This window comes from Zalophus californianus, chromosome 4 (assembly GCF_009762305.2).
Source record: "Zalophus californianus isolate mZalCal1 chromosome 4, mZalCal1.pri.v2, whole genome shotgun sequence".
NCBI classification, from domain to species: domain Eukaryota; kingdom Metazoa; phylum Chordata; class Mammalia; order Carnivora; family Otariidae; genus Zalophus; species Zalophus californianus.
In genome coordinates this window covers 18769801-18787383 of record NC_045598.1, presented here as the reverse complement: position 1 = coordinate 18787383, position 17583 = coordinate 18769801, and the positions used below count along the sequence as shown (strand labels likewise).

Here is a 17583-nt window from a genome sequence, read left to right as displayed (position 1 = left end):
CCGCGCCAACGTTTCTGCGCATGCTCTGCGCGTCAACTTCTGGTGTTAGACGCGTCTGCGGTGTCCGCGTCCAGAGGTCGGAGGTTGAGATCGAGGATCTGCTTTTCAGAGAGCAGCTTCGAAAAGCCTCTCTTCATCCTCAGCTTCGAAAGGAAGGCGTCTGTTGGTCCCTTCCTTTCGCCTTCGGTGTGGCGTTGGCGGCCTGTGGTGGTAAGTTTACTGGTGACGGGGTCGGTCCGAGGTACGTGAGGCGGGGGTGACGCCTAAAGGGGACGCGGGCAGGCTGGCCTTTGGGATTGCCACTTCCCGGAGTCGGAGCGGCTCGGTTAGTTTCTTGGCTTGGGGCCCGCCCGCGCGACTCACTTCCGGTACCCCCTCCTCACCCCTGTTGCTCTTAGGTGCCTGGTTTCCGGGTGAGGATCCTGAGAGACGGAGGGAAGTTTGCAACCTCGGGCAGAGATGTCTCAGTACGTGAACGACCTGTGGCCCGGCTCGCCTCGGGACAAGGAGTCCCCCTCGACGTCTCGGTCGGGCCGGTCCAGCCGCCTGTCCTCGGCGTCCAGGAGTCGCTCGTCTTCTGGGAGGTCTCGGTCCCGCTCTAGCGGCTCGAGCCGGGCATCGTCGCGGAGTCGGAGCCGGCCCCGAAGGAGGAGCAGGTCCAGGTCCTGGTCCAGGCGGCGCCACCAGAGGAAGTACAGGCGCTACTCGCGCTCCTACTCGCGCAGCCGGTCGCGCTCCCGCGGCCGCGGCTCCCGGGACAGGCGCCACGGCGCGTCCAGCAGATACCGCCGGTCGCCGTTGCGGCCTCGCTCTCGCAGCCGCTCCGGCTCGCGGGGACGCTCGTATTACCGACGGGCCTACGCGCTGCCGCGGGGGCGGCGCTACTACGGCTTCCGCCGCACCGTGTACCCGGAGGAACGCCGAAGATGGAGGGGCAGGTCCCGGACCCGGTCGCGGAGCCCCAGCCCTTTTCGCTTGACTGAGAAAGGTGAGTCGTCTGCCGCGCACCTTTCCAGCGCATCCTTGTGCGTGGCTGGCGACAGCACGAGTGCGCTGGGGGACCAAAGTTGCCGTGTCGTGTAGATATTTCCATTGCTTTTGGTGCCTGTAATCTTAGTAGTTTCGTTGGGAGCAAAGAGGGAGGGGACACATAAGCAGGTTAAGAGCAGTTAAAAGCGCTCTTTTTGGTACCCAGTTTTAAAGGGGACGTTCTTTTCCCCTGGGGACTAGAAGTCGACTGTGGTATTAAACAGCTCGCCGTGGAGGAAATGCTTTTTCCTAGTGGCTGGCCCTTCTCGGTGGAGCCTTTCTAGGTATTACTAGTGACTCAGTAGTTTGTTCCTTAAGCTTTTGTTACCTATTGAGCGGGAAGAAGAGCATCAGCTTTTTCCCTCAATACCGTGTTACTGGAACAACTGGATTTTGTTCCAGTATTTTACTTATTTATTAAGAGTTTATTTATTTGAGAGAGAGAAAGCATGAGCGCGGTGAGGGGGAGAGGGAGAAGCAGACTCCCCGCTGAGCAGGGAGCCCTGTGGGAAGCTCGTTCTGGGACTCCTGGATCATGACCTGAGCCGAAGGCAGACGCTTAACCGACTGAGCCATCCAGGTGCGGCAATTCCAGTATTTTAATACAGATGATTTGTTTTAATGCTGGATAAGATCACAGAACAGAAAAAGACATGTAAACTAAAACTGGTAGGAGTCTGAAAATGGATTTAGAAAGGTATCTGCATTGGTTCATTAGTTGCGATGATTGGGCCATATGTAAAATGTATTACAAAAAAACTTGGTATGTTCAGAGAAACACATTTGAAGAGAAAGGGAAAACAATTAGGAAATTCAGGACTTTGGTAAGGAAAACTGAAAACCAGTTGTTGAGGTTCTTTAGGGATGCTTGCTTGCTTTTCTCAGCAAAAAAATGAGGTAGAGAATTTTTTTTGATTCCAGCTGTATTTTACCCCCCAAAACAAAATATTTAAATGTTAATCTAAATAAAATACAAGCTTGTTTTGTGATTGGGCAGTCTTTGCGGAAATGTACTACAGGATTAACGAATGTCTTGTCTTGTTTTTCTAGATCGAATGGAGCTGTTAGAAATAGCAAAAGCCAATGCAGCAAAAGCTTTAGGAACAGCTAACTTTGACTTGCCGACTAGTCTCAGAAAAGTTCTTGGATCTAAAGAGACGAACCATGGAACAGCTGTACGAAACAGTGGTGCAAAGTTTGAGGTGAGTATTCTAGGTTTATCCAAACAACATCTTCAGAAAGCTACTGTTAGAAAGATCTAATTGGCCATTTTTATTTGATTTGTATTAGAGTGCTTCTTGGAAGGCCTAAATATAATTTGTTAAGATCAAAATAGCTCTGGAGAAGGTCTCTCCCTCGTGAAAATGGGAGATTAGTGATCTTCATTTTCATGTGACACAGTACTAATTACTTTCATAGTTGTAGGTGGTATTTGGTGATTTCTATGTAGCTATTGACTTTTTCTAACTAGCATTTACAGAGTATTTTATCGGTAGCTTTCATTTGCAGCATTATGTTCCCATAAATTCTGTATTCAACATACAGTATAGTTTATCTGCTCTATTTCTGTCTTATAGAAATCATGAATGTGGTCTCCAGACATTGATGAAGAAAATCTGTTGGTAATTGATACATGGGCAAAAACATCAGAGGTTTTACTAATTTGAAGTTTATGTTCACACACTGAAAGTTTAGTTTTTTGTTGGTAGATCCATGTGCATGCTAGAATTTGGGATAGGTGCTATTTTGATAAGATACTGAAGACAATTTTTTTTTTAAACATTTTGTAATGTGGGGCATCTGTGATACAGATGTCCCTTTCTTAATATATGCAATATATTCCAGATGTTTTGAGAGATTACAGAAGAAGAGGCCTGCTTCACTTGCAGATAAGTTTATTAAAATTTTCCAGAGATGTCCAGGATGTGCATTGGCAAATTGCACTGTGGTCTTAAAGTATAAAATTCATTAGCCTTTAAGGTTTAAGGTAATTATGAGTTGGATAGAATCAGTTAAGATAGGTTTATCTAGAGAACATTTTTCCTGTCATTCAAACCCAGGTGTAGGTTTGCTTAAGTATTTAGTAATGAACAAGATCTTTAGTCCAGTTGCTTTTTCAGACGATTAGGTTTCCAACTGGCAAACACCTTAGGTCTTAGAAACTAGGTATTTTCTGGTATGACTTTACTTTCAGAGTTAATTGGAATTTGCATCAGGGGAATATAATACTGTTTTATTGGGGAAGAGTGCCTTAAGCTGATCATTGAATCAGTTTTGTTAAGGGGAAAGCTGGAATACTAACATCGTTTAGGCTGTTAAGTATATGATTTAGATCCAAGTTGATTTGTGTCTCTACAACTAAATTTATATACGGTTGGGCTGCATTTTATACAGTATGGTAAACCAAGGATATGGTTTGTTTTTTTTTTTAAGTATTTTTTCTCTTACCTGTTCTAGCTGTTGGAAAAACAAGCAGAAGATGGAACTAAAAATCCCAGTGAAAAGCCTTCCCAGCAAAAAAGCATAGCTTTTAGCTCTAATGTAAGTATATCTAGGCATTGACTACTCAAAATTGGACTTAGGGACATAATTCTATTATGTGGGCTTTTATTTTTGTTGGGAGGCTCATTGTTTTTGTGTTGGTACTTTGGGGTCTACTAAGCCACTTTAGTTAGAATGAACCTTTCATAATTTTTTGTACCATTCTTACAAGTGACCAGTATTTTGGCTCCGTCTGTATCCGAAACTCATGTTTTTGATATCAGTGTTTTACTTTTTCACACATTCCTCCTATACTTGTTGAATTATTTAAAAAGCACATCTCAGAAAACGCTGTAATCAGAATATTTTAAAATCAGCCAGGGGTTTAAACAAAACTGAAAACTCTTTCAACGCATTATTTTGTAATAAACTTTGGCAGATGTCTGATTTTTCCTAGTAGTTTTTAAAGTAGGCTTTACAATTTGGATCATGTGATAAATATGGGGTCCATTCTTTGCTTTTGGATGGTGTCTCAAGTTTTAATCTTTAATGGAATTATTTAGTATATTTTGTAAAAAGCAAGTATTTTGAGTACAAGTATGTGTTTGCATAGCTGACTTAAGAATTTCTTCTCTTACAGAATTCTGTAGCAAAGCCAATGCTTCAGAAATCAGCTAAAGCTACTGCTGAAGAGACCTCTTCAGGATCCCCCAAAATAGACAAGAAAAAAAGTCCATATGGACTGTGGGTTCCTGTCTAAAAAAAGAAAACTAATGTATAAGGTTGGCTGAAATGCACTTTATTGCAAGTGTGTGTTCCTAGCATTATCCATCTCTGGGAGTCATTTAGTGGTAATTGTTGCAATTACAAACAATGACAAAGAAATATGTAAATCTTTAATATTTAAATATTAACATTTTAGGTTTCTCTTATAGATAAGAGATAACATACGTGGACCAGAGGATTCATACAGGTGGGAGTCTTGTACATATACTTGTAAATGGTTTGTATAATATCGATTAGTTATGTAAAAGCAAAATTTATAAGAACGGTAATTGATTTGTTTATATTTAATAAATTTCTTGTTTTCTAAATTTGTGTCGCTTTGTTATGTATGTACATATTACATAATCTTAAAGAAGCATAAAGTGTCTCTAGTTTAAAGCCTTGCTAATCCCAAATCCAAATCCATGGACTGACGGCATAAGGTTCACTGACCTTACCCAGTTTGTGAGAAATGCTAAATCTCAAAGTCTCCACCCCAGAGCTGAATCTTAATATTCCCCAGTTGATGTGGGTCTTCATTTAAATTTGAGAAGTTATGCCTAAAATTTATGGAATTCTGGCATGGTATTGTCTTGGACGAGTTAAACTACAAGCTTTAGGGCAGGAAACCCAGCCAGAGAGATAGAAATGGAATGCCTCATTGAGCTCTACAATCTGTGAAGTTTAGCTGCATTTCTTTATTATGCCTTTTTTTTTTGAAGTATGTTTTTCTTTCTTACTTACTTTCTCTTTTGCCACCAGCTTGGGTAGTCTCAGGAAATAGATTTCCAATAGGGATGATAAGGTAAACAGGATAGGCAGAATATTAGATGCGAAACAAATAACTCAGGAAAAGAAACACTCAAATAATATGAATAGATGAGCAGGCAGAAGTCCTGAATTCTTAAGTAGAAGGGACAGTAATGAAGGTTCTCAGGTGGAACTTAATTTGCTGTTAACTAAAGCTGTGCTGTCTTAATATTTTACCTGTACTTTCCAATCAGTAACATAGACACTGGCCACATGTGATTGTGTGCAGCTTCTCAGTCCTACTAGCCACTTCTGAAGTGTTAAGGCTAGTGGCTGTGTTACTGGAAAGTACAGCTAATAGAATATTTGTATCCTAAAACATTGTATGGGGAAGAGCTGCTCTAATAAAATTTGACCTTAGGACAATTTAAATGGACAATGAATGGAAAATTCCTGTGAGAAAGGGTTGCTGCTCTGGGTGAACATGTCCATTTTACAACTAGGTTAACAGTAGTTACCAGAAGGGGGACATGTTTCTGAAGTACGAAAGTTTATGCAGTAGGTTCATTTTTATTCTAAGGAGACCTGAGAACATTGGTAGGCTGGCCTGGTTACAGCCAAATCCAATAAAACATGAGGATTTGAGTTGTAACTGAGAATGTGGCTAACATGAACACCTTGTTAGTATCTTTAAGTTGGTATCCTTAGCAAAGTTGCAGAGGGTTTCCTTGTGAGGGAGACTTTGGAAAAGAATTAATGATGTGATAATCTTCCTCACCTTCATTTCGCTGGTAGCAGCATTTGCTGCTCTGATTATGACACGTATTTGAATACTAGTCCTGAACAGCTAAGTGACCGGACAAGTCCCGGAACTCCTCAACCAAACTCCGTCATTATATAAGAATGGTCTGGCTAATTACCACTTCTGATACTTCTGGAGTGATTTTTACCTTTGGCATTCTTCACCATTAGCTTCTCCTTCAGTCTATTAGCACGCTTGAGGCTTAGCTATTGCATACTGTTTAATTTCTTAGTCTGTTGGCTCATTTTATCTAGTGTCCTGAAAAGAATATGGTTTATATATATATATTTTTTTTTCCATAATTGCCCCACCAAGTACTAACAGTGTTCTTGTCTAAGTTCACCTTGTCTTTTGGGTCTGGCCAGATCTGTGTTTAGTTTGTCCTGCGCTTTGTAACAGAAAATAACGTACTGTGTGTGTAAAGCCTGACTGGCTGTCATTACGTAAGTGGGATGCAGTTGCCCAGGTGCAGTATCCTGTTACTGTGTAAGTGGTGGACAGTAGAGCAGGATGGTGCCGATGGTGAGAAATCATACCAGGAGACTAGATTCAGTGCTGTCCAGTGAAAATGAGGGAACCACACTGAAAAAGGTAAAAGAATTAGTGAAAGTGTTTTACCCTAGTATCTCTAAAATGTCACTTCAATATTCTAAGAATTGGTGGCATTTTACTTTTTTTGTACTAGGTCTCGTAATCAGCATGTATTTTACGCTTAAAGCACACCTCAGTTTGTCCTAGCCACTTTTCAAGTCACATACGGTGGATGGCTACCCTTTTAGAAAGCACTTCCCTAGATTGGTTCAGGTGTTAAATCTTTTGCTTTTTTCCTTAAAAGTGTGAACTAGAGGAACTGTATTTAACTCACCATAGCATGCTTTCCTTTCGTTTTCTTTGCTGAAAACCTCTCTTAAGCTTATCTAGTAAAATAAAACTTGGTCTTAACGAGTGCTTTTCACTCTCTATAGAGTCCTTCCTCAAAATTTTCAGGGATTTACATGCATTTATTTCCTTTGACCTCTTCCATTTTCTATACTGGCTCTTTGTCCTTTGCTTCTCTCTCTACAAGCTCTTAGCAATTTCCTCCATGCTGCCTTTAACTGCTACCATCTACTAACTGAGAATTTCCCGAGTTTCCAGTGCCTACTCCCCCGCTCTTCAAAATGAACCTTCCCTATGCTGAACTTAAAGAACAATATTGCCTATTTGACCATCCACCCGGTCACCTTCAGAGTAATCCTCAAATCCTACTGACATCTGCTCTTCCGGTTGAAGCAGTAGTGACTGTTGGGAAGTGCTTTTCTCCTCTGGAGAAATCTGTGTTTCCTTTTTTTTTTTTTTTTTAAAGATTTTATTGATTTGAGAGAACACCAGCAGGTGTAGAGGGAGAGGGAGAAGCAGACTACCCCCTGAGTAGGGAGCCCGATGTGGGGCTTGATCCCAGGACTCCGGAATCATAACCTGAGCCAAAGGCAACCCTTAACCGAGCCACCCAGGCGCTCCTATTTTTCCTTTCCAGATTATGTCTATGAAACCTATCCTTATTAATCTTTCCCTCCTCTTTTCCCTTAGTACGCTGGTACTAAATGTTTTCTTGGTAAATACTGGAGAGCCAAATAAAACAGGTAATTAGTTTTTTTGAGGAGACGGCAGCATAGGTGTATTTGTCTTGAATTTTTTTTAAGATTTATTTTGGAGATAGCACTAGCAGGAGGGGCAGAGGGAGAGAGGGAGAGAATCTCGAGAAGACTCCATGCTGAGCGGGGAGCCTGACATGGGGCTCAATCCCAGGACCCTTAGATCACGGCCCAAGCTGAAACCAAGAGTGGAACACTTAACCAACTGCGCAACCCAGGCTCCCTGTCTTGAATTACTTTTTTTTTTTTTAGGGTTTTTATTTGTCAGAGAGCACAAGAAGGGGGCTCAGGGAGAGGGAGAAGCAGGCTCTTCGCTGAGCAATGAGCCCTACATGGAGCCTGGGATCATGACCTGAGCTGAAGGCAGATGCTTAACTGACTGAGCCACCCAGATGTCCCTTGAATTATTTTTTTTTAAAGGAGTTACACGTTTTTGTGGGTTTTTTTTTAAAGATTTTATTTTATTTATTCATGAGAGGCAGAGAGGCAGAGGGAGAAGCAGGCTCTCAAGGAGCAGGGAGCCCGATGCGGGACTCGATCCAAGGACCCTGAGATCATGACCTGAGCTGAAGGCAGATGCTTAACTGACTGAGGCACACAGGGGTCCCTCCCTTGCATTATTTTTAAAAGGAAGTCATTAAAATTATTGCCTGTTTCCATTCCCCAGAGGCAATCATATATAGTATGATGTACATGCTGGGTTTTCTTTTTTTTTTTTCAAAGATTTTATTTATTTATTTGACAGAGAGACAGTGAGAGAGGGAACACAAGCAGGGGGGGTGGGAGAGGGAGAAGGGGGCTCCCCGCTGAGCAGGGAGCCCAACGTGGGGCTCGACCTGGACGAAGGCAGTTGCTTAACGACTGAGCCACCCAGGAGCCCCTTTTTTGTTTGTTTTAAAGATTTTGTCAGAGCGAAAGCGTGCACAAGCAGGGGAAGAGGCAGGCACAGGGAGAAGCAGCCTCCTGCTGAGCAAGGAGCTCGATGAGGGGCTCAGTCCCAGGACCCTGGGATCATGACCTGAGCTGAAGGCAGATGCTTAACTGACTGAGCCACACAGGTCCTTCCCTTGCATTAGTTTTAAAAGGAAGTCAAAGTAAAATTACTGCCTCTGTTTTCATTCCCCAGAGGCAATCATATATAGTATGATGTACATGCTGGGTTTTCTTTTTTTTTTTTAAAGATTTTATTTATTTATTTGACAGAGAGACAGCGAGAGAGGGAACACAAGCAGGGGGAGTGGGAGAGGGAGAAGCAGGCTTTCCGCCGAGCAGGGAGCCCGATGCGGAGCAGGGAGCCCGATGCGGGGCTCGATCTCAGGACCCTGGGACCATGACCTGAGCTGAAGGCAGATGCTTAACGACTGAGCCACCCAGGCGCCTCTTCTTTGTTTTTTGTTTTTTTTTTTTTATGCCTTATACAAACTCTCTTTGGATATGAGCATCTTTTCATGTTAGTATATATAGATCTACCTCATTCTATATTTGAATGTATAACATTAAAGTTTCCCTAGTCACAGTACATTGAATATACCATTATTAGTAGCACTTACATTACCATCTTAATCAGCCCATCATTCACTAAATCAGAGCTACTGGTGTGCCCAACTTACTGATACCAGTCCTATTCTTTTCATATAAAGTGCACAAATAACCTCCTTTATTCAGGTTTTCTGTCCCTTATTTCCCATAATTACTACTCAAACTACATGCCCTCATTTTTCAGTTACAGTTGAAATAAGGTTAAAATTTCAATTAGGTTTTTTTAAAAAAATGTATTATGTAAGTTTTAATAATACTTTGACCAAATGTTTTAATTTACTTTCTTCCATGGGAAATTTGCTTTTGAAAGCGGTGTATTTACAAAATGTCATTAGAGGATCAGTTTCATACCTTCTGTGCTTGCCCCATAAATGTACCTGGGCCCTGGGGTAGAGCATGGGATAGGCTAGCACCTGTTAATTGTGACTACTTCTAGAGAGGGTTGGCCAGGGTGAATTTCCAGTAGCCACTGTCCCCTTCCTTTCACCACCTACCATAGCTTACAAGAAAAATTAGTCCCAATTTAGCATTCTATTGCTGAAGCTCCCAAGTTCAATTCTAGGTCAAGTCCAAACATATGACAAATATAAGGATGATGATGACTCACATTTGTAGCTAGGAGTTTTAAGCCCAGCAGGGTCCACACATGAAGCACACATTCTGCACACATAAATACATGACTTTTTTTTTCTGAAATGAATGAATAATAAATATATAAGCCTGAAAATACACAGTCATAGAACACTTTACAAATTATAAAAAGAAAGGTAATAGTCCTGGTTTACTGTTACAATTTGGCAGTCAAAACAGTTCCCAAAGGAGATTAGACTGCTGTTCCTCTTTCTAAATTCTGTTTAATTTCAGCTGTGTATTTCCCATAGAATCTTTCTGCTTCTTGTTGAATTTGGCATTCCTTTCATTAATGTAGTCGATGTCTGCATCATCATCATAAGGACGTCTCCGGCTATACTTGTCTCGTTTTTCAATTCTGGAGGAAGGAAAAAAAATTGACAAAATTCAAAATTGCCTTCTTTTTTTGATTTTAATAAGACATGCCCAAATAGTTAACTAAGAGCAGAATCAGTAATGGAAACATACACAAAATTCGAAGCTGCTTTCTTTTTTTTTTTTTTTTAAGATTTTATTTATTTGACAGAGACAGAGATAGCAAGAGCAGGAACGCAAGCAGGGGGAGGGGGAGAGGCAGAAGCAGGCTTCCCGTTGAGCAGGGAGCCCGATGCGGGGCTCGGTCCCAGGACCCTGGGATTATGACCTGAGCCGAAGGCAGATGCTCAACGACTGAGCCACCCAGGCGCCCCTCTTTTTTGGTTTTAAGACTGAAAACAATCTCTTCAGGAAAAAATTCTTTGAAGAAGTATGTTCAATGAACTTTAATGAATTTTATAAGTTAATAGTACTGTCAGATGATTTAGTTTTAAGATTGGGAACACAAGTTCATGTTGAAAGTACAAGGGCAGTGACATATTACACTTCTTTGAGATAATTTGTATATATATATATACTGCTGGTTTTGCCTAATAATTACCCTATTCAAACACAAATATACAAGTAATAGTGATGGGACCACTCTTCAAACTAGTAATTCACGCATTCCTTAATTTCTACCTTCTGCTACACCACTTCAAGACCCCAGTTAATTTTGTCATGAGGCATGAAATCAGTACTAAAACTTAAGGCTGCATGATAGTACTTACTGCTTTTCCAAGGCTATGACCATCCTATCAATTTCCTCTGTGGAGGGTACATGTGTTCCATGAAGAAGACTGTTGGATGTTGGGTAAATCTCCTCTCCACTGAGAAAAAGCAAGTGTAAGTAACACTATAAAGATTCTATACCATCAGAACTAGACAATGTTTAGTGGTCAAAAATGGAAACCTCTGGGATACTTGATTTCAAAGAAACAGAAATCAGACCTGAAAAAAGGTACTTAAGAAATCATCTACTCTAGTGCTCAAGTGAGGCACCAGCTGAGGACCAGAGGCTAATGGACTCACCCAACCAAGTCATACAGTGAGAGAGCCTGAATGAGAACATGGTGTGCTCTGAACAATTTAGAGCTCTCTCTACTCTACTCCACTATCCCGATTAAAACAGTTGTGATCTTGTGGTGCCTGGGTGGCTCAGTTGTTAAGCGTCTGCCTTCAGCTCAGGTCATGATCCCAGGGTCCTGGGATCGAGTCCCACATTGGGCTCCCTGCTCCGCGGGAAGCCTGCTTCTCCCTCTCCCACTCCCCCTGCTTGTGTTCCTGCTCTCGCCATCTCTCTCTCTGTCAAATAAATAAAAATCTTACAAAAAAAAAAAAAAAAACACCCCAAAAAACAGTTGTGAGCTTAAGCACACTATCTGTCTTAGGGAAAGAGCAAGTGCAGCTTAGCACTGCTTACTGCACCTGATCAAAGCAGATATCCTCCATCAGTAATGGACACCGTAAGAGCAACAGTAATCATGATGATGATACTGCATACAGGACTATGTGCCAAACATTAAGTACATTGTATGAATGAATTCATTTAATCTTTACCATAACCCCATGAGGTAAGCACTATTATTCCCTGTATACAGATGAGGAAACAGGGAGAAAAACTGTGACACGTCTAGTAAGTGGTGGAGCCAGAACCCAAGGCCAGGAAGCAAAGCTCCAGAATCAGCACTCTTAAATTCAAGTCCTTCCAGGTAACATGCTAAGAATATACCATTAAATCACTTACCGTTTTTCTCTCAGTCTCTCGTAAGTTTCCATGTCAGGTTTGATCTGCTTGGTCAGCCAATGATACTGGCGTAACTGAGCAGCAGCATAATCTAAAAGGAGAATCCAGACTACTTTAGATGTCGGGGCATTATCAAACCTGTTACTAATAGGCCCGTTGAATAAAGTGAAAGCCAGTTTTACCAGAGAATCCCAGGTCGGGGTTTTTCCTCCTCTTCTTCCTCTCCCATCTCTCTGCGTCTTCTGCACTGATCTCCAGCAGCTTCACTTTCTCATAGTCCTCCCCTCTCGCTGCACAGTCCTGAAGAGGGGAGAAAACATTAGTTTTATTCCCTTACATAATTCTTTGATCCCTTTAAAATCAAGAGAGGCCTAAAGACTGCTATCAAGACTGTTTAAGTTGATTAGCTTGAAAAGAAAATTGTGTGAAATTTGCTATGATCTGTAAGAAGTAATGCATCTAGGGTTGCCTGGGTGGCTCAGTTGGTTGGATGTCTGGTCATGATCCCAGAGTCCTGGTATTGAGCACCACCACGTCAGGCTCCCTGCTCAGCGGGAAGTCTGCTTTTCCCTCTCCCTCTGCCCCTCCCCCTGCTTGTGCTCTCCCTTTCTCAAATAAATAAATCTTAAAAAAAAAAAAAAACAAAAACCCACCAGAGCTGCATTTCTTATTTAAAAAAAACAAAAAAACAAAAAAACACCTCTGTAACACTGACACCAAAAACAGCCATGGTGGACACATTAGGTGTCCATTAAAAGCCTTTCTCCCCTCTTTTCCTAGCTCATGGCTGCCCATTTCCCAACCTCTCCTGCAGATGGATCAGGCCAGGTGACTTGGGCTACTCAACAGGGAGCTGATACATGAGAGACTCATGAGCTTTATAGTTTTTTTTTTTTTAAGATTTTATTTATTTATTTGACAGAGAGAGAGCACAAGCAGGGAGACCGGCAGGTAGAGGGAAAAGCAGGCTCCCTCTGAGCAGAGCCGGACGTGGGGCTCGATCCCAGGACCCTGGGATCATGACCTGAGCTGAAGGCAGGCGCTTAACTGACTGAACCACCCAGGCGCCCCTATAGTTTGTTATCGTTGGAGCTTTTGTTACTGTAGCTTAGGCTCTTACTCTAATAGCCACTGCTTATGCCACTCTACGTGCCAGGCACTTCTGTTAAAGTGTTTTACACATTTTAGTCTCCCAACTCTCTCAGAGCCAGAGTGCTCACCTTCCACGCCATATGCCGCCTCAACAAAACACAAGAGAATCCTGGAATCCACAGCTTGTGAGGATGGTGGAATTGTACTTACCTTTTTCTTTTCTTCTTCCTGCAGCTCCCATTCCAGACGAGCTTTTTTAGCCTCCCAGTTTGCAGGTAATTTAAGTCTTTTATCTTCCTCCACAACTTCCTGGTGATTTAACTTTCGAGCTTCATTCTACCACCAGAACACACAAAGTTTGTCGGCACAGGTATGGAAACAAATCTAAATAGACGTTACCTGTCTTCTTGTATGGCAGGCATTCAAAGCAGATCTTTGGATTTTATCCTGAACGGCGGAGAGCCACTAGAGAATTTTACGTGTGTATTCGTGTTGGGGGAATTTTATGGAGGGGGAGATGAGGAAGTCAACACCTATTCCTATAACTTTAAATATTCTTTTACTACTTTCAAGGAACCAGGTGGTAGGGATGGAAAGAGCTATGGTTTGGAAGTAAGAAGACCTGAGAGATATATGGACTTGACTACTCTCTGGCTGTGTGATGTAAGCAAGTCTTTTAGGACTGCATTAAAACAGGGTTTCCCAAAGCGCAAGTTCCACTGACTGGGGAGACTTGAGAGGATTTTAGATGCTACTGAATGACACCGAGTCACACACTGAGAAAGTGATTCCATTTTCATGTCTCTTTTAATTCAAATTGGGTCCAACACAAATTCTCGGCAACTAATGGGTTTAACACTTCTGAAAACACCTTTCCTAACATCTCCTTTTAAGAACAAATAGGGTAGGAGACACCATCAGAATGCAACCCACAAAATCCAGACCGTGGGAAGCTACAGAAAAAAACAATCTTTTTTCCCAACCAAATCAAACAAAATGACCTCCCCCAACCCAAAACAAATAAAACACAAAAAAACTCAAAAAAAAACCCCAGAAACAGAAAAGATGAAAAGAGAACCTATAAAGACATAAAAATGTAAAATTCCTATCTTAAATAGTAATATTACATTTAAACAGCAATTTAACAATAAACACTGAGCAAGTGGACAAGTGGTCACATGTATAAACTGTGAAGGTGAGGGGAGAGAGACTCCAATCTAATGTTTATGAGGTTGTGAAAGTTTTTAGATCACAGAGTTAGTGGCAGAGTTAGACCGAGACCAAATTTCCTGATTTCTGGTTGTTTTTTTCCCCCATCTATGAGTATTTTCATATCTCCTGTTTTAAAAGATTTTACTTTTAAGTAATCTTTACACCCAATGTGGGGCTTGATCACAACCCCAAGATCAAGAGTTGCATACTCCACTGACTGAGCCAGCCAGGCGCCCCTTTGATACCTCTTTAACAATACCACCATCACATTCCCAAAATAATTAATTCTTATCCTGTAATGTTCACATTTTCCTGATGGTCTCAAGTGTTCATTATTTTTTACAGTTTGAATTCAGACAAGTTCCATATATTGTGATTAGTCAATACATCTCTTAAGGTTTATTTAATCTATGGTTTCCTTCTCCATGTTTTTTATCCCCTGCTCTTTTGAGGACTGTGAAAATGATCAGGCTGACTGTCCTAGTTCCCAAAGTGCTAGTTGCCTCCCTATGATGTCCTTTAATAGGCTCCGTTGACCCCTGTATTTGTTGTAAATTGGTCATTAGATCTAGTGGTTCCATTCAGTTCAGGTAATATTTAACAAGTCTACTTATATGAAGCTAGTGTTATATACTTCTATCAGGAGACACACAATCTCTGATTGTCTCCCTTTTTGTGATGTTTGCAGTTACTGATTACCTAGATCCAGTGATCCATTAAAGATTAAAAAAGCATGATGTTTGAATTATATTATTACTTCTTCACATAACATCCAGCCTACTCTTTACACAGTATTTCAAATTAAGTATGTGTGCCTGACTAGTTTTATTTTTTAATTGTTATGTTAATCATCATACATTACATCATTAGTTTTTGATGTAGTGTTCCATGAGTCATTGTTTGCGTATAACACCCGGTGCTCCACGCAGAACATGCCCTCTTTAATACCCACCACCAGGCTAGCCCATCCCCCCCCCCAGAACCCTCAGTTTGTTTGTCAGAGTCGACAGAATGGGAGAAGATGTTTGCAAAAGACATATCAGATAAAGGGCTAGTATCCAAAATCTGTAAAGAACTTCTTAAACTCAATGCCTGACTAGTTTTTAAACTGAGTTTTTCTGGGCAAATACAGATAACCACACTCCTCACACATACCCTGTCCCCCGCTGCCTACAGGCCTCCCACCCTAATGAGGACTCTGCCTTTGCACTTGTTCTTACTGCTTGGATACCTCTTCCCCCAACTCCTTTACTTATCTGATAACATCCGGCTCATCTTTCAAGCAGCTTAGCTGTCCCATTAGTCTTTAGTTGTCTTTTTCTTCTGTGAATTTCTGAGGCACTTTGGTCCTCCCTCTAACATACAATCACCAAGTGGTGGAGTAATTTTTGGTTATGGGCCTGCCTCCATAACCAGACAGGAGTCTTACCACATTTACCACTGTAGCCACACTAGCTAGTTGGTTATGGCACACTAGGAGCTCGGGGGTGAGTGGGGAGGAGGGTGTTAGGATGAATGAGTGAGTGGCCAACTTGCTGTGTGACAACAGACGAGACCAGTGTCTGGGTCCAGAAACGGATTAAGTGAGACATTCTAGAAGTGAGACCTAAGCATGGGCATTTTTAAAGAGTTCCAGAGTGATTCCAGTGCGCTACCAGGGTTGAAACCACCGGGAAAGATCTTTCTTCAGCACCGCGGGTCTGTCAGGCGCGCTGCTCCGGCTTGCTTGTCCCTCCACCAACGCGCACGGGCCGCCCAGGTGACAGGTCTCGGCTCCTCGGGGGCTACTCACCCGCTTCAGGTGCAGCTCCCGCAATTTGCGCAGCCTCTGTTCCCGCTTCTGGGCGGCCAGCTCCGCGGCTGCCGCCAGGGGCAGCTCCCCCTCCTCCGCGCTGTCCACTCGCACCTGCGGCGAGGACAACCGACTGGAGGCGGGACGGCCCGGGCCGGTTCCCCGCCGGTCCCGCCGGGCCGGGCCGAGCCCTCACCGCCGTCCCGACCCACGGTGTGTGCGCCTCCCTCCCTGGCATCGCCTCTACGTCTAGGCCAAACCTCTAGCCGCAGACGCCCTTATCCCCAACCCCTGGGCAAAGCCTGCCACCCACCCTCTCAGCCTCAGCCTCAGCGGCCATCAACCAGCTGCGCTTTACCCCTCATACTTCCGGCGACAACAAATAACTTTTCCGACTCTCTCGCTCACTTCCTGCAGCCTGCCGCCGCAGGTTTCAGGGAAAACCCCGCCCCTTTCTGCTCGCCCGGGAGAATGAGGAACCAATCACCGCCCGTCGCAGCCCTGGGCGGCATCCGATTGGGCCAGGCCTGTGCGCAGGGGCGTGGAATAGCGACACCTGGGAGGCGCGGGTAAAACCGGAGAAGAGACCTGGCGTCAGCGCCGTCGGGACGGTAAAGCGGAAGAGGGGAAAAGGGAGTAAGCCGCCAAATTTGTGAGAAAGCGACCCAAAGCACAAATTGTGCCCATCAACTGACGGACCTTATAGTTCAGATTTCTGAATACCAAATACAAAGCAGATTCACAGTTACCATCACGTCACCCTGTTTTAATCCCTGCCTAGCAGTTTATTGTCGCCCCGCTCAGTACAACGTGAGCTCCAAGGGAACAGCTGATTCCTTGTGGCCCCAACGGTACTTGGTGCAGGGTATGAACTAATTTCATACTGTTGAACGAATGAACAGATTCGTTGGGGATTATTTGGTATCGAGCATTTTCGTGATGCAGAAAGATTTCTTGGATTAATTTGAGGCCTTGACTTTCTTCTGAAAATTCTGCACAGAACAGCATTCTTCATATACCTGTCCACTCATTCAATAGTGAACTGTATACTCGCTCTTATTTACTAACTAGTCTATTCTTTGGTTCACCATCTATGAAAAAGACAGTAAAACAATACCCATGTCACAGAGTAGTTTGAGGACAAATTAGATAATATGGGTGAAGTTATCTGTGACTAGTACCTGGCCCGTAGCAAATGATGAGTAATTGCTGACTTTTACCAGTTGGCATTAGATGTGCCCCTCTCCTGCCTGCAGTTTTCTTAAGTGTCTTTCTTCAGGGAAGCCTTAACCTCCACCACCTGAAGAGTCAGTTTCCCCTCTTATAGCTCATCATATTTCTTCTTTGTTGCATTTACATAAATGTAATTAAATAAATGTGGAATTTCTTGTTTAATGCCGTTAATTTAAATGAGACAAATTTCTTAACCGCTATCAAAGAAGCAAATCTAGGCCTTTATTTTTTCTGTATCATGGATGAATTGACAGAGGAGTCTTACACGTATTTACCTTCTTTAGGAATACAGAAATGTCGGTGACAAAATTATTTACAGTAATGATCTTACTGTATCAGAATTACAGGTTTTACAAAATATTTTGTCAGAACCCTACAAACTGAAACCAAATAATTAAGGAGAGTTTAATGAAGGGACTGTTTACAAAGTTGTAGACTGGGTTAAGAGAGACCAGCAAAAGAAAGCGAAGCATTCCAGGGCTAGCAGCAGGGGGAAGCCATTGCTACCCCTAATCCTAAAAAG

At 42.7% G+C, this 17583-nt stretch overlaps 2 protein-coding genes across 3 annotated transcripts; one reads left to right on the top strand and one right to left on the bottom strand.

The window, feature by feature from the left end:
- The first annotated feature begins 49 nt into the window (after window positions 1–49).
- RSRP1 (arginine and serine rich protein 1) lies at window positions 50–4604 on the top strand. 2 transcript variants are annotated; one of them, XR_003516010.2, is made up of 5 exons: window positions 50–210; window positions 399–988; window positions 2080–2651; window positions 3487–3570; window positions 4151–4205. XR_003516010.2 is itself a non-coding variant. In XM_027572396.2 (5 exons), exons 2-5 carry the CDS (start codon window positions 460–462, stop codon window positions 4268–4270), a joined length of 885 nt encoding a protein of 294 aa, XP_027428197.2. In that variant the 5' UTR covers window positions 50–210; window positions 399–459; the 3' UTR covers window positions 4271–4604. The 2 variants fall into 2 exon arrangements, 1 of the variants encoding a protein (XP_027428197.2); XM_027572396.2 differs by having other exon boundaries at window positions 2080–2231; window positions 4151–4604.
- Window positions 4605–8845: 4241 nt separating this feature from the next.
- On the bottom strand, window positions 8846–16265 carry LOC113934577 (pre-mRNA-splicing factor SYF2-like). The gene is given in 8 exon segments (XM_027615871.2): window positions 8846–9891; window positions 9894–9988; window positions 10716–10814; window positions 11732–11822; window positions 11914–12031; window positions 13034–13159; window positions 15828–15941; window positions 16141–16265. Coding segments are annotated over 8 exon segments (738 nt in total). The 5' UTR covers window positions 16168–16265; the 3' UTR covers window positions 8846–9823.
- Window positions 16266–17583: the final 1318 nt, after the last annotated feature.

Excerpts from the sequence above, each read along its gene's own strand:
- RSRP1 (XM_027572396.2), top strand. The coding sequence starts at position 460 with ATGTCTCAGTACGTGAACGACCTGTGGCCCGGCTCGCCTCGGGACAAG. Across the intron at positions 2,232-3,486 it reads ACAGTGGTGCAAAGTTTGAG|CTGTTGGAAAAACAAGCAGA; the intron begins GTGAGTATTCTA and ends TACCTGTTCTAG. Across the intron at positions 3,571-4,150 it reads GCATAGCTTTTAGCTCTAAT|AATTCTGTAGCAAAGCCAAT; the intron begins GTAAGTATATCT and ends CTTCTCTTACAG.